Below are 26,118 nucleotides of genomic sequence, written 5' to 3'. Positions count from 1 at the left end.
CTATGTATCTATGTATCTATGTATCTATGTATCTATGTATCTATGTATCTATGTATCTATGTATCTATGTATCTATCTATCTATCTATCTATCTATCTATCTACACACACACACACACACACACACACACACACACACACACACACACACACAAAATTAGTGAAAAAAGAGGCCGTGAGTTTGACAGAGAGCAAGGAGGGATAAATGGGAGACTTTGAAGGGAGGAAAGGAAGAAAAAGTGAGAAATGTAATTATATTATCTCAAGAAATAAAGTTAAAGAAGAAATATCTCCAAGAGAAACATGTTATATAGACTAAATTAATAGCTATAGAAGAGTTAAAGAAGTCATATTTTGAAAAGATTTGCCTGTTTTTTGGTATGCTTCCCTTTTGGTCTGCTGTGCTGAATGTTTGATTAGCAAACAATACTAAAACTTTTTCAAATAACCAAGGATATAATAGCATCTCAAAGATAGTGTAACTCAAACATGGTTTAAAAATAACATAACACAGAAAATAACTTCACACGGCCCAGGCGCACACATTCTAAGGAAACTCTTAGCAAACTGGGGCTGATAGCATCAGGAAAGCCCCTTACTAAAATCCATAGGAGTGTGAGTTTGACTCTTGTCACTCTGATTCAGGGAATGTGACAAAGCAAAAGAGGAAAATGATGACTAGGGTCGTGAAAAGAGGAGAAACAACTGCTTGAAGATCCAGATTCAATCATAGAAAAAGAAAGAATTTGGTGAGGTGTCCAGAGAGTTTACTATGCAAGAGGTTGTTGCTTCTCTCTTTTCCCAGCAATATCTACTTGGATAGTGGGGAATAAAAGCCAAAAGAACTTCACATTGGCTATACAGTTGTAAAATATTTGAGAATAAATTTAGCAAGAAGGATACAGCACCAATATGAAAACGTAACTGTAACATTTTATGGGCAGGCATAAAATCAGTTCTGAATAAATAGAAAGATATACTTCGTTTCTGGAAAGGAATAATTAAAACAATAAAAGTGTAATTTTTCCAAATTAATACATAAATTACATGCTGTTCTATTCTACATCACAGTGGCTTTTCTGTTTAATTAGACAAAATTGTTTTAAAATTCCCATGGAAGAGAAGTGTGCAGAGATTACCAAGGTATTTGAGCAAAGAGGAATGACTAATGAAGCAGAACTTATCCTCAGATGCTGATTCCCAACCCTGTCATGAATACCACAGTGTGGCACATGGAAGGCAAGAGCTCAATGCTTGTCACCTCTAGGGTACTAGGTCAGTGTTTCTTTCACTAATTGTTATGTACAAGGGCACAGAGTATGCCCAAGGGACTTCTCTACATCCTGTTTCTACCATTTTGATTTCCACACAAGCATCTCAGCTCTCCTCTTCTCTGTGTATGACTGGGCCGTTAAACAAAAAGCAGAACCATGTTATGGAGGAAGTGGAGGAATACTGACACGCAGATGTCACTTTTATCTCAGGCTCCCAAGCCATTAGAATATTCATGACCCGTAAGAGCTTCTCATCCTAGGAGAGTATACTTGCACATACCCGGAAGTGGAAAATCCCAGCGTACTGGTACGAAAAGCTTTGGTTCATCAGGATCTTCTGCAGACACTGCGGGTTCTGGGTCAGAGAACCCAGTGCTGCCAGGAACCAGCAGTCTCCTGGGTGGTGATAAAGTCGTAAGAAGGCAACTGGTCATACCCGGAAATCCCATCCCTTAAATTTTATGGTTCCTGGATACCACATCTTGCTAAGATTACAACACAAATATCAATCTGACATCTTTGAGACCAGAACATTTTCAAATTATTTTAAATTTCGGAATATCTTCACATACATAAAAAATTATATGGGAACGAGACCCAAATCTAAATATAAATTCCTTCACGTTTCACATACATCTCCCTCATACTCATTTCTTATTTCTCCCTCCATTCAGACTTATTTTCCTTAAGTCTTATTTTTCACACATGGGTTTTGACTGTGACCATCCATGTGAGATCAGGTATATAATTTTCTTTTTGTGATACCATGTAGTATTGAAAAGATTTTCAGAGTTTAGAACAGTTAAAATTTGGAGGTTTTGAGCTAAGGATCGTCAACCTCTACTGAATTTTTGCCCAGTATAGGCCCGAGTGAGGAAAACTGGAGAATAAGATTTACTGAGCCAGTTCCAAGCAAGATAAAAAAGAGGTGCTATGCTGGTGGTGTAGGTATTAGGGGAGAGGGTTAGGGCATGGTCTGGTGAGGAATGCCAAGGAAGCCCCAGCTAGACTTTGCCAATTAAGGGGTTCATCTTGCTCCTTGATTCTTTTTCCTAGAATTGCCCAGGGCTGGCATCATAGCATTTAAAAAAAATCACTGAGCAGAGTCAGCTATGATACTTTATACAATTGTAGAAGACACTGCTATTTTCCTTAGCTAATGTTTGCCCTGTTTATTCCTATCCAGGGGACTCTCTAGCCCATGCAGGAGTTTACTTCATTTCCCCTGGAGGGATTACTAGCTTTGACCTTCTCCACAGGTATCAGTGTGAGCCCTTCCAAATACTTGATTTTCCTCCTCTCAGTCCTCTCCCTTACTACCAACCCCATCAATTTTCATGCCAGCTGCTGTGCTCAGAGCAGAAATCACAAAGGCACCCTCAGACACCTTTCTCCAGTTAGAAAGTCCAATGGGCAGATTGCAGGCTAGTAGCAGTATACAGGGCAGTATAGATAGATGGTAGCTAGATACAGGATAGGTATCTATGAACTTGGCTTAAGACCATGATTTCTCATTGAAAACCAAGGCAAAAGGCAGGATGGGAGCCATGGAGTCTTACCCGCTCTTCCTTGTTGGATGTCAAATCTGCTTGCACCTTCCAGAATGAAGTGAGGGGGGCCGAAGGATAAATCCTTACAAAAGACAACGAAAAGCTGTGAGTTTCTTTCCTCCCTTTCTGCATCAGTGTGGTATCAACAATATCATTCACTTTGCCCTTGAGGGATAGAGGTTAATCCTTAAATAGGTGCTTAAAATATGAATTAGGAAACTTTCCTTTGTTCTTCAGGTTTTATGGCTCTCGGGAAAGCAGGTGTCAAAGGGGCGGGCACAAGTTAGGCAATAAACACACAAAGAAACCAGCAAAGGAGCCTCATAAATAAGGTCTGAAGATCTTTTTATCAAGTACTCTCAGATGTTCTGCTCCCAACGAGCCTGTGTTTTATTAGAAGGTTATAAACAAATAAAAGTGAATGATATCCACTCATCAGGTGAGACTTTGAGAAATATCAGGACTTCAGGTTTTCCAAGGAAAGATTCACTGGGGAAACAGCATGCCTGGGAGATCAGCTTTTGCCCACCCTGCCCCTAGCTACTCACAGACTGAGTCTGGGGGACCTCTATCCTTCCCTGGCATCTATCCCACACACATTTGCTAGACACTGTAGAGGAATACTATAGTGTCAATGTGTGACGACATCTGGATGAGTTTGGAGGACTCACAGCAGATGTGTGTATTATGAGAAGTCCTCAGTGGGACCTGCAGGTACTTTCAGGTCACACTTGCATAAAGCTATGGCTCTTACTCCAGGGCCCATCAGCCTTTTGGATTTGTTTCCTTCAAGGAGCCCAGGGGTTTTTCTCTGTGACCTCTCTGTATGGCTCTTAGTCTATTGTTTGGATAATTTGGGAATTGTTTTGCTATTGTTCCCTTTCACACTGACACAAAGTCCTCAGAGAGCAGGGTCTTAGCAGCCCTGGAAGGACAGAGAACTACACTATGTGCAGCCCTTCAGTCCTTCAAGCACTGCCAGGACTTCCCAGTGACAACATGGACCAAGGACTTCGCAAGAAGGTGCACGAGCCTGCATTTTCTCAAGTAAGGGCATCTTAATAGCAGCTTTCCCTTGCTTCATCACCAGTGAACTGATCCCATCTGATGCCAGGAGAGGCAATTTGGCTGTCCTATGGGGCCTCTGTTATAAGCACGGGCAGAGTATACTTAGAAAGGTCTCTAAGTCACATAAGCAGCAAAAGCTGCCCTGAGGGGCCATGTTTCTGTACATTGGCTGGCGAGTGGGGGCACTTCAATGACCATGGCTTGTCACTTCTATTAGGAAAAGGGATTACACGTCTCAAAGGAGGTCTACTATCTGAATGAAAACATCCAGTTCCAAAGCCTCACTCATAGGAATAGGAAAAGAAGGTGGAAGCTCTGGGATGTTGCTCAGTGGTAAAATACTTGCCTTTCAAGCAAGCATGATGACCTGAGTTTGGTCCCCAGGCCCCATGTTAAAGGCTACTCAACAGAAAAGCATGCCTTGTACCTGAAAGCTAGCCAATTGCCAGGGGCTAGTGAAGTCATGGACCTTGGAGGAGAACCTACAACCACCACTTTACTAAGCCATCACAATCCCTAACTAAATATTTGTCCTTGTATTCACAGATAACTATGGTGCTCATCCCTCATCAAAGAAACTTCTCTTTGCAATGGGTGGAGATCATTGAAGAAAACCGCAACTCATCAACTCATCAAAATGCAGAACAGGAGAGATCGAGTGGTGCCCAGGTCCAAGGGATATATCTGTAATACAATCCCAACACCTACGGCTCAGGGATCATTGGGGGGAAAGAGGGATGGGAAGATTATAAGAGCCAGAACAGGAAGTTTGCTGTGAGACTGTATCTCCTAGAATACCAGAGAAACTACAACTATGAAGTCTCCTCAATATGGCTGACTAAACATGAACTGAGCAATGATGGTACCAATAGACGTGTTAACATGGAAGGAGGACAGGTCATGAGGTCCCCAAAACACTACAGGCAACCAAGGAAGGCTGAGAGTGGGAGAAATAGTCTTCTATAGGGAAGGGCCCCTCAACTGCTTATCCAACACTGAATGGTAAATTATAATGTATAAGTAATATTATAGGATCGATTAGGTTGCATTTATATTTCTGGAATATGTATGTGTACAATAATTAAAGAAAATGCCTTGAATTTGAGAGAAAGCAAAAGGAGGCACATGGAAGGGGATAGAGGAAGGAAAGAGAAAGGGGGAATGATGAGATTGTATTATGCTTTCAAATATTAAAAATACTCTTGTTTTAAAAATATATAAATGTAGGTAAAATATATATAGTAAAAAGCCAGATGTGGTTGAGCCTTCTCCTAATCCCAGCACCAGGGAGGCAGACACAGGTGAATATCCGGAGCTAGCTCACCAACTAGCCTGGCCTACTTGGTAAACTTCAGCTGAAAGTGAGAGACCTTATTGTAAAAGTCAAGGTAGATAGATGGTAGCTAAAGATGGAGGACAGCTGAAGTTGCCTCTGGCCTCCATGTGCACATATAACAAGAGAAGGTAGAGAGCATGGAGGTTTGAGGCAGTAGCATGGCCCATCCTGTAGTTATCTTTATCCACTGCTCTGTTCCTCTGTTGCTGCTCCATTGGCTTTGGTCCCACGACTTGCACCAGAAAGTGTTGTGTCTCAAAGGTTTCTGCAGACAGATTGCATATGGAATTTTGCCCTGACATTTCTCCTCAGGTGACCTGGAGACCTTGAACACTTCCTTCTTTGCTGTAGCTCAATTGCCAACATAGTGACAAAATGTAGGGACAGTTGAGAGAATCGGACTGTGAAGCAGGTTGATGACCACCATTTATAACTCATCCACTGAGCACTAGCTGTGGTACCCCTAGGCTAGTCCCTGCAGGCTCCCCACAGACTCACAAAGCAGGATGAGTCCTTCCATTCTGCAAATGAGGAAGGATGTGGAACACTTAACACAGCATCTGACAGGGTGTGTTGTTCAATAATTATTGATTTCTTTCTCCTGTGTGATAGCTGCGAAATTAAAATGGCTATGCTCATAGACAAACCCGTAGCCTCGAATGCATTCATTATTAAACAAGACAGAATCAAACATAAATTAAGCAGTCAATTCATAGATAATAGAAAGAAAGGGACAAAAGTGGGAGGAAGGAAGTGATAAGGAAAACAACCTGTAAGTTATAAAATAAGCCAGAAATACAGCAAGAATAATAAGGTAAATAAATTGTTCTGCTCAGGATAGTGGCTTTACACAGAACTGATCTTTGATAAATAAGCTAAAGAAACCAGAATAAAATTAAAAATAAAAATGAGCGTTGGGAATATAAAAACACAGCAGGAAATTTTGTGTTAATCAATTAAAAATACTAATAACTTTCTGAAAAAAAATTAATGACAAAATGGCTTAAATTAGTAAATTATACCCCCAAATCAATAATCCTGATCAATATTTTTAAGATTTCGAAGGCTATCATCTTAGTACCCCCATTATGTAATTTTCCTGCTGAATTCTCCCACACTTTCACGGGATAAATATGTCCTGTGTAATCTACAGTTTCAGTGTTTAGAAAGAAAGAAAAAAGAAAGAACTGTACTGCCAATTAAGAAGTCGGTGAAGGGCTGGAGAGATGGCTTAGTGGTTAAGAACATTGCATGCTCTCCCAGAGGTTCTTAGTTCAAATCCCAGCAACCATATGGTGGCTCCCAAACATCTGTTATGAGGTCTGATGCCCCCTTCTGGTGTGTCTCTTTTTAAAGTCAGCGAAGCTCTAGGCGAAGACAAGCTACCTTGGGCAGCCTGCTGTCCTAGAGGGACCTCCATTCTCTTGCTGCCTCTGTCAGATTCTTGAACCAGACAAGTAAGCTTCCCTTCCTCTACCCATTTTCCCTGCTCTAAGTCCTCTGGGACAAGCCAAGCTGCTTAAGTAGCCTGCTATCACAGGGGGACCTCCATTCTCCTGCCACCTCTCAGTCTACCTTCATCAGACCTGAAGCTCATGAACCATATAGAACTGCAGGTCTGGAACCTTACAGCCCAAAAGAGTATCAGTCAGAGGTCTGCCACACCAGGGCCACTAAGGACCATGCACCAACCCCCTGTCCCTGCCCCCAGTATGGACTCCAACGAGGACATCCAGGGACCAAAACCATCCAGATGGATAAAGGCCCTAGAAGGAATGCAGTCAACATGAGCCAGTGCAGCATGACACCTTCAAAGCACAGCTATCCCACTAACACAATCCAAACACAAGAAAATGACCTTAAACCCAATCTTATACAGATGATAGGGGTCTTTAAAGAGGAAATAAATAAATCTCTTAGAGAAATCAGAAAAATACATTTAACAGGTGAAGGAAGTAAATAAAACTGTGCAAGACCAGAAAGTAGAAGTTGAAACAACAATGAAAACACAAATTGAGAAATTCCTGAAGCTGGAACACCTGGGGGAGAGAACGGGAACGACAGGTGCACGCATCACCAGCAAAACACAGGTGATGGAAGACGTCTCAGGTGCAGAAGACACAATAGAAGAAATTGATACGTTGGTCAAAGAAAGTGTTAAATCTAAAAAATTCCTGAAACAAAACATCCAGGAAATCTGGGATAGTGTGAAAAGGCCTAACCTAAGAATAACAGGCATAGAAGAAGGTAAAGAGTCCCACCTCCACGGCCCAGAAAATATTTTTTCTAAAAAAACTTTTCTAGCTTAAAGAAAGGGATGCCTATAAACATACAAGAAGCTTATCAAAACCCAACTAGACTGGACCAGAAAAGAAAATCCTCATACACATAACAATCAAAATACAAAATCTATAGAGCAAAGAAAGAATACTAAGAGTAAAAGGCCAGGTAGCAAACAAAGGCATACCTATCAGAATGACACCCAACATCTCAACAAAGACTCTAAAAGCTATCTATCCACAAATCCAGACCTACAGAAAATACTAGAAAACGCCAATCAAAGAAAAATAACTACAGCCAAGAAAACACAGGAAATAAGTAATTCCATACCAACAAAAACAAGAAAATTGCACACACACACACACACACACACACACACACACCACCACCACCACCACCACCACCATCACCACCACCAACAACAGCAAAATAACAGGAAATAACAATCACTAATATTTAATGTTTCTCAACCTCAATTGACTCAATTCCCCAATAAAAAGACACAGGCTGAGAGAACGGATGTGAAAACAGGATCCATCATTCCACATACAAGAAACACACCTCAGCCATAAAAGAGACATTACCTCAGAATAAAGGATTGGAAAAAAGTTTTCCAAGCAAATGAACCCAAGAAGCAAGCTTGAGTAGCCATTCTAATATCTAATAAAATAGACTTTCAACCAAAATTAATCAAAGGAGACAGGGAAGGACACTTCATACTCATCAAAGGAAAAATCTACCAAGATGATATCTCAATTCTGAACATCTATGCCCCAAACACAATCACTCACATTTGTAAAAAAAAAAAATTTCCTAAAGCTTAAATCACACACATTAATAGTGGGAGACTTCAAAATACCACTCTCACTAATTGACAGAACATCCAGATAAAAACTAAACAGAGAAATGAAGAAGCTAATACACATTATTAATCAAATGGCCCTAATAGACATGTGTAGAATATTTCACCCAAACACAAAAGAATAACCTTCTTCTCAGCACCTCATGGATCCTTCTCCAAAATTGACCATATAGTCAGTCACAAAGCGAACCTCGACAGATACAAGAAAATTGAAAGAACACCTTGTATCTTATCAGACCATCAAGGATTAAAGCTGAACTTCAATAAAGACAGAAACACTGGAAATTCTACACACTATTAGAAATTGGACAATTCCCTACTCATTAATCTCTGTGTCAGGAAAGAAATAAAGAAAAAAATGAAAGACTTGGTAGAATTCAATGAAAATGAAAGAAGAACACACCCAAATTTATAGGACACAATGAAAGTAGTTCTTTTTTTTTTTTTTTTTGAAATTTCATACATGAATTATAATGTATTTTGGTTATTTCACCCCATTATAATCTCTCTTCTCCTCCTATGCGCGATAATTGCTTTTCTCTTCCCACCAAGACAGTTCTTTCTTCAAGTTCTTTCATTTTTATTTTTAGCCCAGCTATTTTTCTTTTTTTTTTTTTTTTTTTTTTTTTTATTAACTTGAGTATTTCTTATATACATTTCGAGTGTTATTCCCTTTCCCGGTTTCCGGGCAAACATCCCCCTCCCCCCTCCCCTTCCTTATGGGTGTTCCCCTCCCAACCCTCCCCCCATTGCCGCCCTCCCCCCATAGACTAGTTCACTGTGGGTTCAGTCTTAGCAGGACCCAGGGCTTCCCCTTCCACTGGTGCTCTTACTAGGATATTCATTGCTACCTATGGGGTCAGAGTCCAGGGTCAGTCCATGTATAGTCTTTAGGTAGTGGCTTAGTCCCTGGAAGCTCTGGTTGCTTGGCATTGTTGTACATATGGGGTCTCGAGCCCCTTCAAGCTCTTCCAGTTCTTTCTCTGATTCCTTCAATAGGGGACCTATTCTCAGTTCAGTGGTTTGCTGCTGGCATTCGCCTCTATATTTGCTGTATTCTGGCTGTGTCTCTCAGGAGCGATCTACATCCGGCTCCTGTCGGTCTGCACTTCTTTGCTTCATCCATCTTGTCTAATTGGGTGGCTGTATATGTATGGGCCACATGTGGGCAGGCTCTGAATGGGTGTTCCTTCAGTCTCTGTTTTAATCTTTGCCTCTCCCTTCCCTGCCAAGGGTATTCTTTTTCCTCATTTAAAGAAGGAGTGAAGCATTCACATTTTGATCATCCGTCTTGAGTTTCGTTTGTTCTAGGGATCTAGGGTAATTCAAGCATTTGGGCTAATAGCCACTTATCAATGAGTGCATACCATGTATGTCTTTCTGTGATTGGGTTAGCTCACTCAGGATGATATTTTCCAGTTCCAACCATTTGCCTACGAATTTCATAAACTCGTTGTTTTTGATAGCTGAGTAATATTCCATTGTGTAGATGTACCACATTTTCTGTATCCATTCCTCTGTTGAAGGGCATCTGGGTTCTTTCCAGTTTCTGGCTATTATAAATAAGGCTGCGATGAACATAGTGGAGCACGTGTCTCTTTTATATGTTGAGGCATCTTTTGGGTATATGCCCAAGAGAGGTATAGCTGGATCCTCAGGCAGTTCAATGTCCAATTTTCTGAGGAACCTCCAGACTGATTTCCAGAATGGTTTTACCAGTCTGCAATCCCACCAACAATGGAGGAGTGTTCCTCTTTCTCCACATCCTCGCCAGCATCTGCTGTCACCTGAGTTTTTGATCTTAGCCATTCTCACTGGTGTGAGGTGAAATCTCAGGGTTGTTTTGATTTGCATTTCCCTTATGACTAAAGATGTTGAACATTTCTTTAGGTGTTTCTCAGCCATTCGGCATTCCTCAGCTGTGAATTCTTTGTTTAGCTCTGAACCCCATTTTTTAATAGGGTTATTTGTTTCCCTGCGGTCTAACTTCTTGAGTTCTTTGTATATTTTGGATATAAGGCCTCTATCTGTTGTAGGATTGGTAAAGATCTTTTCCCAATCTGTTGGTTGCCGTTTTGTCCTAACCACAGTGTCCTTTGCCTTACAGAAGCTTTGCAGTTTTATGAGATCCCATTTGTCGATTCTTGATCTTAGAGCATAAGCCATTGGTGTTTTGTTCAGGAAATTTTTTCCAGTGCCCATGTGTTCCAGATGCTTCCCTAGTTTTTCTTCTATTAGTTTGAGTGTGTCTGGTTTGATGTGGAGGTCCTTGATCCACTTGGACTTAAGCTTTGTACAGGGTGATAAGGATGGATCGATCTGCATTCTTCTACATGTTGCCCTCCAGTTGAACCAGCACCATTTGCTGAAAATACTATCTTTTTTCCATTGAATGGTTTTGGCTCCTTTGTCAAAAATCAAGTGACCATAGGTGTGTGGTTTCATTTCTGGGTCTTCAATTCTATTCCATTGGTCTATCTGTCTGTCTCTGTACCGATACCATGCAGTTTTTATCACTATTGCTCTGTAATACTGCTTGAGTTCAGGGATAGTGATTCCCCCTGAAGTCCTTTTATTGTTGAGGATAGCTTTAGCTATCCTGGGTTTTTTGTTATTCCAGATGAATTTGCAAATTGTTCTGTCTAACTCTTTGAAGAATTGGATTGGTATTTTGATGGGGATTGCATTGAATCTGTAGATTGCTTTTGGTAAGATGGCCATTTTTACCATATTAATCCTGCCAATCCATGAGCATGGGAGATCTTTCCATCTTCTGAGGTCTTCTTCAATTTCTTTCCTCAGTGTCTTGAAGTTCTTATTGTACAGATCTTTTACTTGCTTGGTTAAAGTCACACCGAGGTACTTTATATTATTTGGGTCTATTATGAAGGGTGTCGTTTCCCTAATTTCTTTCTCGGCTTGTTTCTCTTTTGTATAGAGGAAGGCAACTGATTTATTTGAGTTAATTTTATACCCAGCCACTTTGCTGAAGTTGTTTATCAGCTTTAGTAGTTCTCTGGTGGAACTTTTGGGATCACTTAAATATACTATCATGTCATCTGCAAATAGTGATATTTTGACCTCTTCTTTTCCGATCTGTATCCCTTTGATCTCCTTTTGTTGTCTGATTGCTCTGGCTAGAACTTCAAGAACTATATTGAATAAGTAGGGAGAGAGTGGGCAGCCTTGTCTAGTCCCTGATTTTAGTGGGATTGCTTCAAGTTTCTCTCCATTTAGTTTAATGTTAGCAACTGGTTTGCTGTATATGGCTTTTACTATGTTTAGGTATGGGCCTTGAATTCCTATTCTTTCCAGGACTTTTATCATGAAGGGGTGTTGAATTTTGTCAAATGCTTTCTCAGCATCTAATGAAATGATCATGTGGTTCTGTTCTTTCAGTTTGTTTATATAATGGATCACGTTGATGGTTTTCCGTATATTAAACCATCCCTGCATGCCTGGGATGAAGCCTACTTGATCATGGTGGATGATTGTTTTGATGTGCTCTTGAATTCGGTTTGCCAGAATTTTATTGAGTATTTTTGCGTCGATATTCATAAGGGAAATTGGTCTGAAGTTCTCTTTCTTTGTTGTGTCTTTGTGTGGTTTAGGTATAAGAGTAATTGTGGCTTCATAGAAGGAATTCGGTAGGGCTCCATCTGTTTCAATTTTGTGGAATAGTTTGGATAATATTGGTATGAGGTCTTCTATGAAGGTTTGATAGAATTCTGCACTAAACCCGTCTGGACCTGGGCTCTTTTTGGTTGGGAGACCTTTAATGACTGCTTCTATTTCCTTAGGAGTTATGGGGTTGTTTAACTGGTTTATCTGTTCCTGATTTAACTTCGATACCTGGTATCTGTCTAGGAAATTGTCCATTTCCTGAAGATTTTCAAATTTTGTTGAATATAGGTTTTTATAGTAAGATCTGATGATTTTTTGAATTTCCTCCGAATCTGTAGTTATGTCTCCCTTTTCATTTCTGATTTTGTTAATTTGGACACACTCTCTGTGTCCTCTCGTTAGTCTGGCTAAGGGTTTATCTATCTTGTTGATTTTCTCAAAGAACCAACTTTTGGTTCTGTTGATTCTTTCTATGGTCCTTTTTGTTTCTACTTGGTTGATTTCAGCTCTGAGTTTGATTATTTCCTGCCTTCTACTCCTCCTGGGTGTATTTGCTTCTTTTTGTTCTAGAGCTTTTAGGTGTGCTGTCAAGCTGCTGACATATGCTCTTTCCTGTTTCTTTCTGCAGGCACTCAGCGCTATGAGTTTTCCTCTTAGCACAGCTTTCATTGTGTCCCATAAGTTTGAGTATGTTGTATCTTCATTTTCATTAAATTCTAAAAAGTTTTTAATTTCTTTCTTTATTTCTTCCTTGACCAGGTTATCATTGAGTAGAGCATTGTTCAATTTCCACGTATATGTGGGCATTCTTCCCTTATTGTTATTGAAGACCAGTTTTAGGCCGTGGTGGTCCGATAGCACGCATGGGATTATTTCTATCTTTCTGTACCTGTTGAGGCCCGTTTTTTGACCAATTATATGGTCAATTTTGGAGAAAGTACCATGAGGAGCTGAGAAGAAGGTATATCCTTTTGCTTTAGGATAGAATGTTCTATAAATATCCGTTAAGTCCATTTGGCTCATGACTTCTCTTAGTCTGTCTACATCACTGTTTAATTTCTGTTTCCATGATCTGTCCATTGATGAGAGTGGGGTGTTGAAATCTCCCACTATTATTGTGTGAGGTGCAATGTGTGTTTTGAGCTTTAGTAAGGTTTCTTTTACATATGTAGGTGCCCTTGTATTTGGGGCATAGATATTTAGGATTGAGAGTTCATCTTGGTTGATTTTTCCTTTGATGAATATGAAGTGTCCTTCCTTATCTTTTTTGATGACTTTTAGTTGGAAATTGATTTTATTTGATATTAGAATGGCTACTCCAGCTTGCTTCTTCTGACCATTTGCTTGGAAAGTTGTTTTCCAGCCTTTCACTCTGAGGTAGTGTCTGTCTTTGTCTCTGAGGTGTGTTTCCTGTAGGCAGCAGAATGCAGGGTCCTCGTTGCGTATCCAGTTTGTTAATCTATGTCTTTTTATTGGGGAGTTGAGGCCATTGATATTGAGAGATATTAAGGAATAGTGATTATTGCTTCCCGTTATATTCATATTTGATGTGAGGTTATGTTTGTGTGCTTTCATTCTCTTTGTTTTGTTGCCAAGACGATTAGTTTCTTGCTTCTTCTAGGGTATAGCTTGCCTCCTTATGTTGGGCTTTACCATTTATTATCCTTTGTAGTGCTGGATTTGTAGAAAGATATTGTGTAAATTTGGTTTTGTCATGGAATATCTTGGTTTCTCCATCAATGTTAATTGAGAGTTTTGCTGGATACAGTAATCTGGGCTGGCATTTGTGTTCTCTTAGGGTCTGTATAACATCAGTCCAGGATCTTCTGGCCTTCATAGTTTCTGGCGAGAAGTCTGGTGTGATTCTGATAGGTCTCCCTTTATATGTTACTTGACCTTTTTCCCTTACTGCTTTTAATATTCTTTCTTTATTTTGTGCGTTTGGTGTTTTGACAATTATGTGACGGGAGGTGTTTCTTTTCTGGTCCAATCTATTTGGAGTTCTGTAGGCTTCCTGTATGTCTATGGGTATCTCTTTTTTTAGGTTAGGGAAGTTTTCTTCTATGATTTTGTTGAAGATATTTACTGGTCCTTTGAGCTGGGAGTCTTCACTCTCTTCTATACCAATTATCCTTAGGTTTGATCTTCTCATTGAGTCCTGGATTTCCTGTATGTTTTGGACCAGTAGCTTTTTCCGCTTTACATTATCTTTGACAGTTGAGTCAATGATTTCTATGGAATCTTCTGCTCCTGAGATTCTCTCTTCCATCTCTTGTATTCTGTTGGTGAAGCTTGTATCTACAGCTCCTTGTCTCTTCTTTTGGTTTTCTATATCCAGGGTTGTTTCCATGTGTTCTTTCTTGATTGCTTCTATTTCCATTTTTAATTCCTTCAACTGTTTGATTGTGTTTTCCTGGAATTCTTTCAGGGATTTTTGCGATTCCTCTCTGTAGGCTTTTACTTGTTTATTAATGTTTTCCTGTGCTTCCCTAAGTGTGTTCAGGTCTTTCCTGAAGTCCTCCAGCATCATGATCAAATATGATTTTGAAACTAGATCTTGCTTTTCTGGTGTGTTTGGATATTCCATGTTTGTTTTGGTGGGAGAATTGGGCTCCGATGATGGCATGTAGTCTTGGTTTCTGTTGCTTGGGTTCCTGCGCTTGCCTCTCGCCATCAGATTATCTCTAGTGTTACTTTGTTCTGCTATTTCTGACAGTGGCTAGACTGTCCTATAAGCCTGTGTGTCAGGAGTGCTGTAGACCTGTTTTCCTCTCTTTCAGTCAGTTATGGGGACAGAGTGTTCTGCTTTCGGGCGTGTAGTTTTTCCTCTCTACAGGTCTTCAGCTGTTCCTGTGGGCCTGTGTCTTGAGTTCACCAGGCAGCTTTCTTGCAGCAGAAAATTTGGTCTTACCTGTGGTCCCGAGGCTCAGGTTTGCTCGTGGGGTGCTGTCCAGGGGCTCTCTGCAGCGGCAGCAACCAGGAAGACCTGTGCCGCCCCTTCCGGGAGCTTCAGTGCACCAGGGTTCCAGATGGTCTTTGGCTTTTTCCTCTGGCGTCCGAGATGTGTGTGCAGGGAGCAGTCTCTTCTGGTTTCCCAGGCCTGTCTGCCTCTCTGAAGGTTTAGCTCTCCCTCCCACGGGATTTGGGTGCAGAGAACTGTTTATCCGGTCTGTTTCCTTCAGGGTCCGGCGGTGTCTTCAGAAGGGGTTCTGCCGCTCCTGGGCCCTCCCCCACGGGAGCCCAGAGGCCTTATACAGTTTCCTCTTGGGCCAGGGATGTGGGCAGGGGTGAGCAGTGTTGGTGGTCTCTTCCGCTCTGCAGCCTCAGGAGTGCCCACCTGACCAGGCGGTTGGGTCTCTCTCTCACCGGGTCTGGGAGCAGAGAGCTGCTGCGGGCCGGGATGAAAGTAGTTCTAAGAGGAAAGTTCGTAGCTCTAAATGCCTCCTTAAAGAAACTAGAAAGTTCTCACATCAGTAATTTAAAAGTACACCTGAAAATTCTAGAAAAAAAGAAGCAAGCACATCAAAAGGAAATTGAAGGTAGGAAATAATCAAAATCAGGGCTGAAATCAATCAGTTAGAAACAAAGAAAATAAAACAACAAATCAAAAAAACCAAGAGCTGGTTCTTTGAGAAAATCACCAAGATAGACAAATTAACCAGGAGACAGAAAGACAGTACCCAGATAAAGAAAATCAGTCATGAAAAGGGAGACATAACAACTGACACTGAGAAAGTTCAAAGAATATTAAGTCTTACTTCAAAAATCTGTAGTCCACAAAATTGGAAAGTCTTATTGAAATAGAAGATTTTCTAGATATATTCCACTTACCACAGTTTAATCAAGATCAGATAAACTACTTAAACAGCCCCATAACCCCTAAGGAAATAGAGGCAGTCGTTAAAAATCTCCCAATCAAAAAAAAAAAAAAAAAGTCCAGGGCCAGATGGTTTTGGAACAGAATTCTATCAATATTCAAATGAGCCAACAAAATGGAAACAGAGGAAGCTCATTCTATGAGGGTACAGTCACCCTAATAAATCTAAACCATACAAACATTCAACTTCCTACTGAGATCCCTCTTATGAACATTCATGCTAAAATACTCAATAAAATACTCTCAAACCAAATCCAGGAACACACCAAAGACCACCATCCATCAAGATCAGTAGAATCATCTCAGGGACAAAGGGATAGTTCAATATATAAAAATCTATCAACATAACCTACCATATAAATAAATTGACAGAAAAACAATCACATGTTCATCTCATTAGATGCTGAAAAAGCCTTTGATAAAATCCATCACTCCTTCATACTAAAGGTATTAGAGAAATCAGTGATACAGAGCACATACCTAAACATAATCAAAGCAATATACAGGAAACCAAAAGCCAACATCAAACTAAATGGAGAGACGTTTAAAACATTTCCACTAGATGCAGGGACAAGACAAGGCAGTCCATTCTCTCCCTGTCTATTCAATATAGCACTTGAAATTCTAGCCAGAACAATAAGGCAACCAAAGCCGATCAAGGGGATACAAACTGAAAAGGAAGAAGTCAAAGTATCGATATTGGTGTAGTGTATGATAGTATACATATGTGATCCCCAAAATTCTAACGGAGAACTCCTACAGCTGATAAACACTCTCAGCAAAGTTGTGGAATACAAAATTAACTCAGAGAAATCAGTAGCCCTCCTTTACACAAATGATAAATGGGCCAAGAAAGAAATTAAGGAAACAACACCCTTTACAATAGCCACAAATAATATAAAATATCTTGGTATAATTCTAACAAAGCAAATAAAAGATCTGTATGACAAGAACTTCAAGTCCCCAAAGAAGATATTAAAGATGGAATGATCTTTCATGCTCATGGATAGGTAGGATTAACACAGTGAAAATGGCCATCTTATCAAAAGCAGATTCAATGCAATCCCCATCACAATTCCAACACAAATTTTTACAGACCTTGAAAGAGCAATTCTCAGCTTCATATGGTAAAACAAAAAATCTAGGAGACCCGAAACAATCCTGAACAATAAAAGAACTTTGGGAGGAATCACCACCCCTGACTTCAATCCATACTACAGAGCAATAGTATTTATCATTATTGCATATAATGATACAGAAACAGACTCGTTGATTAATGGAATTGAATCAAAGACTCAGAAATAGACCCACATACCTCTGAACACTTCCTTTTTAATAAAGAAGACAAAACTACACAATGGAAAGGTGAGAGCATCTTCAACAAATGGTGCCAGATGTCTGCATGTAGAAGAATGCAAATAGATCCATACTTATCACCCTGCACAAAACTCAAGTCCACGTGGATCAAGGACCTCAACATAAAACCAGATACACTCAATCTCGTAGAAGAGAAAGTGGGAAATGTACATTGGTACAGGAGACAAGTTCCTGAACAGAACACCAATGGCTCAGGCTCTAAGATCAACAATTGATAAATGGGACCTCATGTAATTGCAAAGCTTCTGTAAGGAAAAGGATACTGTTAAAAGGACAATCATCAGCTCACAGATTGGGAAAAGATCTTAGACAAGCCTACATCTGACAGAGGGCTAATTTCCAAAATTTACAAAGAACTCAAGAAGTTAGACACCAGCAACACAAATAACCCAATTAAAAATGGGGTTCAGAGCTAAACAGAGAATTCTCAACAGAGAAATTTCAAATGACCAAGGAGCACTTAAAGAAATGTTCAAAGTCCTCAGTCACCAGGGAAATGCAAATCAAAATGACCCCGAGATTCCGTTTTACACCCATCAGAATAGCTAAGATAGAAAGCTCTAGAAAAAGCACATCTGTCTAGTATGTGGGGCAAGGAGGACACTTCATTGCTGGTGGGAGTGCAAACTTGTACGACCATTCTGCAAATCATTTTGGCATTTTCTTAGAAAACTTGGATTAGTTCTACCTCAAGATCCAGCTATACCACTCCTGAGCATACACCCAAAAGATGCTCCAACATCTCAGAAAGACATTTGCTCAACTATGTTCATAGCAGCTTTATTCGTAATAACTAGAGACTGGAAACAACCTAAATGGCCCTCAACTGAAGAATGAATCAAGAAAATGTGGTACATCTACACAATGGAATACTATTCAGCTATTAAAAATCAAGACATCATAAATCTTGTAGGCAAATGGATGGAACTTGATGATGTCATATTGAGTGAGGTAACCCAGTTCCCAAAGGACATGTTTGATATGTATTCACTTACAAGTGGACATTAGCCAAAATAAAAAAATACAGGTACCATGTTATACTCCATAGACCGAAAGAAGCTAAACAAGAAGGCCCAAGTGAGGAAACTTGAATCTCACTTAGAAGGGAGAATAAAATAGTCCAAGTGGATGGAGAGATCTGGGTGGGAGAGGGAATGGGGAAGGGAGTGGCAAGGTTCAGGATCAGGTGTGAGGAAGGGCAGGAAATTTGGTTAGAAGGCCACAAAAATGAATGGAAATCTGAAGCGTTCTGGGGTAAGGTGGTAGGAGACATCTTTAAGATGAGACATGGCCTGGGGCAAGGGAGGTGCCCAAGAATCAATGGGGATGACCTTAGCTGTGATTCATTACATTGGGGATGTGGAGCCTGAAGAGACCACCTCCTGTATCTAGACACAAACCCCAGTGGAGTGAAAGAGACATCAACACACACACACACAGAACCTTTAACCCAAAGTCTATCCTGTCTACAAGTAATGCAGTCACACGGGATGGAGCAGAGACTGAGGGAATTGCCAACCAATGACCAGCCCAACTTGAAATTAATCCCATGAGCAAGTACCAATCCCTAACACTATTAATGATACTCTGTTATGCTTGCAGACAGGAGCATGCTGCTCTCTGAGAGGCTCTACCCAGCAGCTGATTTAGACAGATAGAGACGCCTACATCCACTTGGTGGATGGAGCTTGGGGATTCTTACTTAAGAATGGGAAGATGGATTGTAGGTCACAAAGGGGAAAGGAACAACATAGGGAGACCAACAGACTCAACTAACCTACACCTTTGGGGCTCTCAGAGTCTGAACCACCAACCAAAGAACATACACAGGCTGGTCCTAAGCCTCCCTGCATATAAGCTGCTCATATGTAGCAGATGTGAAGCTTGAGCTTCATGTGGGTCCTGAACAACTGGAGTGGGGGCTATCCTAAAAGCTGGTGCCTGTATGTAGGATGTGTTCTACTAGCTGGACTGCCCTGTCTTACCTCAGTGGAAGAGGAAGTATATAGCCTCAAAGAGACTTGAAGTATCAAGCTGGGGGAGGGAATATGGGGGGGGAGCTACCAGAGCAGAGGGGAAGTGGAGGGGTGGGGGGAAAGGATTGTGGGATGGTGCAACAGGGAGGGGGTCAGGGACTGAGATATAAAGTGAATAAGTAAAAAAAATTAAAAAAGAGAAGTCAATGAAATCTTATATATAACATGAGAGTAAACACACATGCACACATATATATATATACATGTGCACACATGCTGACATCACAGACCAGATAGACTTAGACTAGCTTGTCATCAAGTAGAAATGTATGTAGGAATGAAAAAAATGCAAGAATAGTTTCATTTTGGAATTCGAAATAACAGAAAATAGCACTACAAGGGCCAGAAGGAGGAAAATTTAGATCCCTTAGCTAAATATTATGAAGGTATTTGAAAAACACACATCCTTTTACCAAAATAATGGAAGTTACAAGCAAAGCAAAACAAAACAAAAAGAAAAAACAAACAGAAAGCAATACCAAAAAAAAGAAGAAGAAGAAGAAGAAGAAGAAGAAGAAGAAGAAGAAGAAGAAGAAGAAGAAGAAGAAGAAGAAGAAGAAGAAGAAGACGAGGAGGAGGAGGAGGAGGAGGAGGAGGAGGAGGAGGAGGAGGAGGAGGAGGAGGAGGAAAAGGAAGAGGAAAGAGGAGTGGGAGGGGAGTGGAAGAGGGAGGGGGAGGGGAGGGAGGGGGAAGGAGGAAGAGGAGGGGAGGGAGGAGGGGGAGGGGGAGAGGAGGGGAAAAGTATATAGAAAAGTAGTTAGGAACAGAATAGACCTGAAATTAATAGCCAACATCAAGTTTCCTAGAAAACAATGGTACTGATTGGGTCAAAGGTGGGCACAATCTCTACAATTCCTGTCCCCTAAGGGTCTGCCTCATGCCTCATGCTGGGTCTGAGAGCCTTAACCCTCATCAGAGAGGGAAGGTAGGATGGGGCATGGTGATGATCCTCAGAGGCATCTCAGGTTGTACATCTGGCTTTGCAGAGAAAAGCGCATAGAGAACCTGTGTAACTGTGGCTAAGAAAGAGCAAGCTCGGCCCGGGAAAGTCCCAGGTTAGCAGGTGGCCTTAGCGAGCCAGGGCAGTGGGGGAAAGGTTTGTGATAAGATCCTAGGACAGATCTGTGCCAAACTACCACAGGGTGGTGACGCAGGATCAGCTGGTGGTTTTGTAGACCTGAGGTCGTGGAGCCGTGCCTTCCACACCCGTGAATCATTAGTTCAGCCAGCGGTAGCATTCAAGATCCAAAGCAATCCTGTGGCGTGAGACCCGTCAGGTGCAAGGAATCAGGCCCAGAGGAGTTTAGTGCTATGTTCCAGGTCCGGTGCTATGTTCCAGGTCCGTTTGCCACATGAGTCTCTCTTCCCCTCCCAACATCCTAGTAGCTAAAGTCTTTCCCGGCTTGAAGTATTTGATTCTGTGAGATAGACAGAATCTTTGAGGCTCAGAATATTCTCCCTCCCTGGGTGTGTTTGTCCGAGAAGGGGTGGGTGAGATTCCTATTTGAATTGGTGGGCTCAGTAACTCAGTCTCCCCTCCTAGTGTGGGTGGAAACATCGAAACTGATCGACCCATCAAGTGTCTGACTATAACAAAGGGGAGAAAGAATTTGTTCTCAGCTTGAGATGACAAAATGATTTTCTCCTGGTCCTGGTCAGATGGGGAATCACACCTCTGGGTTTCCCGGCTCTCACTCCCCTGACTTAAGACTTTCCCCTGTCTCTAGGAAGCAGACTGCATATCATGGTGTTGCTCAGCATTCCTAACTTTGTAATCAATACTTTGCCACACATTTCTCCTTGAAAATTCATAAATGGGTTAAATATAGATTTATTACTATATATGAGCATATATTGTCAGTATGGATATTGACAAATCATTGAGACTATATAATCATATATCAATGCTATATGGTACGTGCACACATATAAGTATACATTATAAATTTTGTCATGTATTTGGAAACTCTGAATAATAACATAAGCCACCAATAATCCTTAAACTAAGTAACTGTTGAATTAAGTAATCATAATGACTTCGGTCTAGGCCGTAGATCCCTCTCTCCAAGCCAGGTTTGGATTTGCTCTCTGCTATATTAGAAACCTATATAATGCAAATCTTGGCAAACACCCTACTTGAAGTGGCCATGGAAGTAAGTGTTCTCCATTGTCTTTAGAGGTGTCACCCCTGTATAAGAGCATTTGCCTCACAGTATTTTCTTTGAAGACCTCTCATGAATTTCCCACACAAAGTACTGATCTCGTGGAAGAGACATGGATGGTAAATAGTTACCTTTACACAGCTGTGACTAAAACGCCTGGGGAAAACTCAGACGAGGAAGGGTTTATTATGGAACCCAGTTCGGGAAGTTGGTTTATCGATAGCCTTAGTAATAACATGGTGTAGTGATGTGGTTGTTGGAGGATGTGAACAGGAAGCAGAGAAGAGTCAAGGCATTGGGGACCAGGCATAAATGTCAAAGGCATGCCCCTCAATGACCTACTTCTTCCTTCTAAACCCTACTTCCTAACATTTCTGGAATCATCCAAAATACCGCCATCGGCTGGAGATGAAGCATTCGGCACACAAGCCTCTGGGAACATTTGATGTTCAGTCTGCAACACTTAGACTCATCATCTTGTCACTCAGCCCTTCCAGATGGTGACTAGGCTTTTCTTTGGACAGGTGGCAATATAATTCCTTTCCTATATTTTTCCGAAAGAATTCTGATGTGTTGGCATTACAGTTCTTCTTTTTTTTTTTCTTTTCTTTTCTTTTCTTTTTTTTTTTTTTTTTTTTTTTTTTTTTTTTTTTTTTTTTTTTGCTCAATGGCAATTGGCTGTTGGCATAATTACACTGGTACCTTCTGTCACCTGTCACATGATAAAGCGTCTTCACAATTTACCCCACATTCCTCTTTTTATGCCTTTTCTGAACAATATATTTTGGCGAGTCACTTCTAATGAGTGAATATGCCTCCCCAAAATGACTCTGGCTAAGCGAAGATGTTTCCTGGGCAGCAAATGCATTGCTCTGGGTGACCATGGCTGGGTCCACGATGAAGCCGTAAGCTGGGCTCCAAGCACCTATGAGAACATGCTTTAGATATGCAGCCCATTCTTTGGGTTATTTTTTTCCCCGAATGGGGTTGAAGGTGGCATCCAGATCCCTTGCTCTATCAGCGTGAAGCGTGAAGATCTCCAATCTTTGGCTTTGTGTTGTCCACTATGGCAGCTATAGCTGTACATATTCGTGTAGACCAGTGGTTCTCAACCTATGGGTCGTGACCCCTTTGGGGTTGGTATATCAGATATCCTGCATATCAGATAATTACATTATAATTCGTAACAGTTGTAAAGTACATTTATAAAGTAACAATGAAATAATTTTATGATTGGGGGTCACTATAACGTTAAAAGGTCACAGCATTAGGAATGTTGAGAACCACTGATTTAGACTTACAATATTAAAATTTTCATCTCCACATCACAGCGACCACATTTCAAGTACTCAGTAGACACATTTGACTATAGCCCATAGCAGTGAACGGAGCAGAATGAGTACCTTCATTATTGCAGAAAGGGTTACAGGACACCACTGATTGATTTAGGGGGATAGTATCATCCACCAAACAGGGCTGGAAGAGTAATGAAATGGCAAATTTCATGCACACTCTTAGTATAAGATCTCAACTGTGTACATACTGAACAAGTGGATTTATTACTGTCACCCATAGAATAAAAATTCTCCTTAAAGTGGGCCTTCTAAGTACCAAATTTAATTTAGGAGATGCATTACACACACACCCCCATGTTTATTCTTGGCATTATCTCTTTTTTTTTTTTTTCAGAGCTGGGGACCGAACCCAGGGCCTTGCGCTTGCTAGGCAAGCACTCTACCACTGAGCTAAACCCCGGCATTATCTCTTACTGAGAGCGCAGGTTATAGGAAACATTGAGAATGACGAATCCTTGAGTTTCCTCCCTACAAGATCACAGGCTGCTACAGAGCCCAGGCTGAAGTGAGGATCGAAGTTGGACAGTCCTTAGAGAGAAACAGGGCGGGTCAGGCTGTGAGAAACATTTCCCTTCAACAACATTTCAGCAGACACTTTATTGGATCATTGTTAGAGGGAAAGAGAAGAGAAAAGAAGAAATGTGGATGTGATAGTTGATCATGACTGCTTGCCCTGATGGATATCCCATAGGGCCATCATGGAAACCATCCTGTGGGGATGTCTGTGAGGGAGTTTCTTCAAGTGGGAAGATCCACCACCAGTGTGGGTGGAACCATTATGTGGAGATGAACATCGGCATATTCTCTTTCTCTCTCTCTCTCTCTCTCTCTCTCTCTCTCTCTCTCTCTCTCTCTCCTCTCACTCCTTTCTTCCATCCCCTCCCTATCTCTGCTTCATGTGGATACGATGGACCTTTATTACTGTCACCCATAGAATACAGACACCTTCTGTTCGTGATGCCATGCCTGCCTGGCCATGGCGGATTATACCCCTAAACTGTAAATGAGAATAAACCCTTCCTTCCTTACATTGCTTCTGTCAGGTATTTTGGACCATCAACAAGGAAAGTAACAAATACAGCAGATGATAGGAAAGAGGGAGACAGAAAAAAGTTATGGGATAGGAAACAATTTTCTGTGGTAGGCCCAGAAAACTGAAGCCAGGTCTCAGGCTCCTGAGGCTACTGTTGAATCTACTGCGTGTGGATGAAAAATCCAGGAAGAATAATAGCAGCTTCCTACATGTGGAGTTTCCCCATTGTCTAAAATGAACTAGAATGAGGAGATGGGGCCTCAGAACACGTTTCGGGTGAACCATGGATAAGCATGAAGCAAGCTGTAGGGGAGGCTTGACTGAAAGCATAGATGGGGTACAGAAAATGAGAAGAAATGTCTTTTGCACATTCCTTCCCACCAGCCCCTTAGCCCCTGTCATTTTTTTCTGACCTACATTTCTCTTTGGAAACATTTGCTGATTTTTTTTTTGAGGGTTGAAATTGAAATTCTCAGCCTATGAAAGCCCAGGAATATTGAGGGATCCGAAAACCAACAGCTAGTGTCTAATAAGTACCTACAATTGCTAGAGTCTAAGCATTGCATTCAGTTCTTCTTCAGAGAGTCATATGTAGTATGGCGCCGGTCTGATTTTCACCCCCATTGTTTTTCATCTATGAAACAGAACAAAGAAATTGCGTAGCCACAGAGAGACTGACTTTCTAGAGGGGTTGGTTCCTGTTGGACTATATGAGGTTGGAGAGTCTAATGGTGTATAAGCTATCGCTGGCAACCAAAAGCCAAGAACATAAAATATAACATGAGGTCACAATGACACCTTATAGGGGACAGTGTATTTTGAGGTCAGGCATTTAGGTGTGGGATTGTCTAGCTGTGCAACTTCAGACTGGTCATTCTTCTCTTTCCACTTTTACAGGCAGAATCAGATTAATGGCAGTCCCTCATGGTTTTAAAAATTGTTCAAAGAGTTTAAAACCCATAGCACTGTGTGTGTCTTGATCTTACCCTGAGGCCTGGACGAGCTTAGCTGTGGCTCTTGTATGCAGGGCCTTTCACATAGTCCCATCTGCAGCAGTCAGTGATAACACAGTTGTGAAGTATATACCCAGGGTTTTCTCTTGGCTAGCATATGTGGGAAATCAGTCAGAAAAAAGTTTTCTCATTCGTACACATGAGACAGTCACCTCCACACTCACGCATTTATTTATTTTCCTAGGTTCTAACAAACCCTTATTAGGCATGAGAGTTCATGTGGGTAAAAGTGTAGCATGTGACCTTGGGAGTCGTGATCTCACTCCTGGGTCTTTCTCTCCTTCTCTCCCTGTTTCCCTAGCCATGTCCCCCTCAGAGAAGCTGTATCCCCTGTCCAACCCTGTTTTCTTTCTTGTAATATTAAAATCCATAGATGCTGCGAGAGAGATAAACTATATGGAAGGCTGTAGAAATTATTACACAAACACCAGTATTGCTGAATATGGAAAGGAACACATTAAGAAATATGATATTTGGGAATACATGCTGAAACAAACAATGGCTAGAATATGGGCCAGTCCCAGGGTGTGAAGCATGATGGGAAAAATGAGCATGGCCTCTAGTTGCCTTTACTATAGGTTACTGGTTTGAGTCTGTATGAGCCATTTCTACTTGCCTCAGTTTCTCCTTGCGCCCCAGGTTGAGTTGTTGATGGAATTAGATAATTAGACACGCTCAGTCAGCCCTTTCTAAATAGGAGTGTTATAAATAAGGTCTCACATAGACTGCTCAGCACCTTTGTGAGGGAAGCAAAAAGACTTTCCAAATGAGTTTCATCTTTCAAAACAACAGAGGAGGGAAAATGACCCTTCAGAGTTTCCTTAAATAGACTTTTCCACCTCTGTAGGTGATAAAAACAAAAGAAGGGGGGACCAAGGACCTACTGCAAAGGGCTGATGGGACCAACCAGACAAGACTTATGAATGAATCCAGCTTTCGTGAACTAGTACTGAAACCCCACCTGGTTTCCATTGGTCCTTTTCTTCCCTAGAGAATATGACTGTCCAGCTAAGGTAAGAAGTTTTCCCTTCAGAGCTCGGTGTCTTGAGTTCTCTTTCACATGTGCATAACTAAAATTATTGGCTGCATAGTTTTGGACAAGATAGATAGTCCCATCCTTACCGGGGCCTCATTAGAAATCACCATTTGTACAGCCTACTCTGGTGCTACTCACCATGCCTAGTACAGTGCTTGGCACACACAGTGCCTGAGAACTGCTCTCACTAGCCTTTGTACCGGTTTCTTGTTTTAGGCTGGGCTGGCAGCTTTGGA

The 26,118-nt window shown here is 41.2% G+C and overlaps 1 protein-coding gene across 1 annotated transcript in view; it reads right to left on the bottom strand.

Moving 5' to 3' along the window:
• The window catches only part of Capn13 (calpain 13), a 95,013-nt gene that overhangs the window by 52,135 nt on the left and 16,760 nt on the right, over nt 1–26,118 (bottom strand). The window contains exons 3-4 of the mRNA NM_001025133.1: nt 2,833–2,905; nt 1,554–1,669 (exon numbers count right to left, since the gene is read on the bottom strand). Coding sequence (NP_001020304.1) covers nt 1,554–1,669; nt 2,833–2,905 — 189 coding nt within the window. The remainder of the gene's footprint in view (nt 1–1,553; nt 1,670–2,832; nt 2,906–26,118) is intronic.

The sequence above is a fragment of the Rattus norvegicus genome, chromosome 6 (genome assembly GCF_036323735.1).
Source record: "Rattus norvegicus strain BN/NHsdMcwi chromosome 6, GRCr8, whole genome shotgun sequence".
Taxonomy (NCBI): Eukaryota; Metazoa; Chordata; class Mammalia; order Rodentia; family Muridae; genus Rattus; species Rattus norvegicus.
The sequence above is the reverse complement of the archived record's forward strand: the minus strand, read 5'-3'. Positions and strand labels throughout refer to the sequence as shown.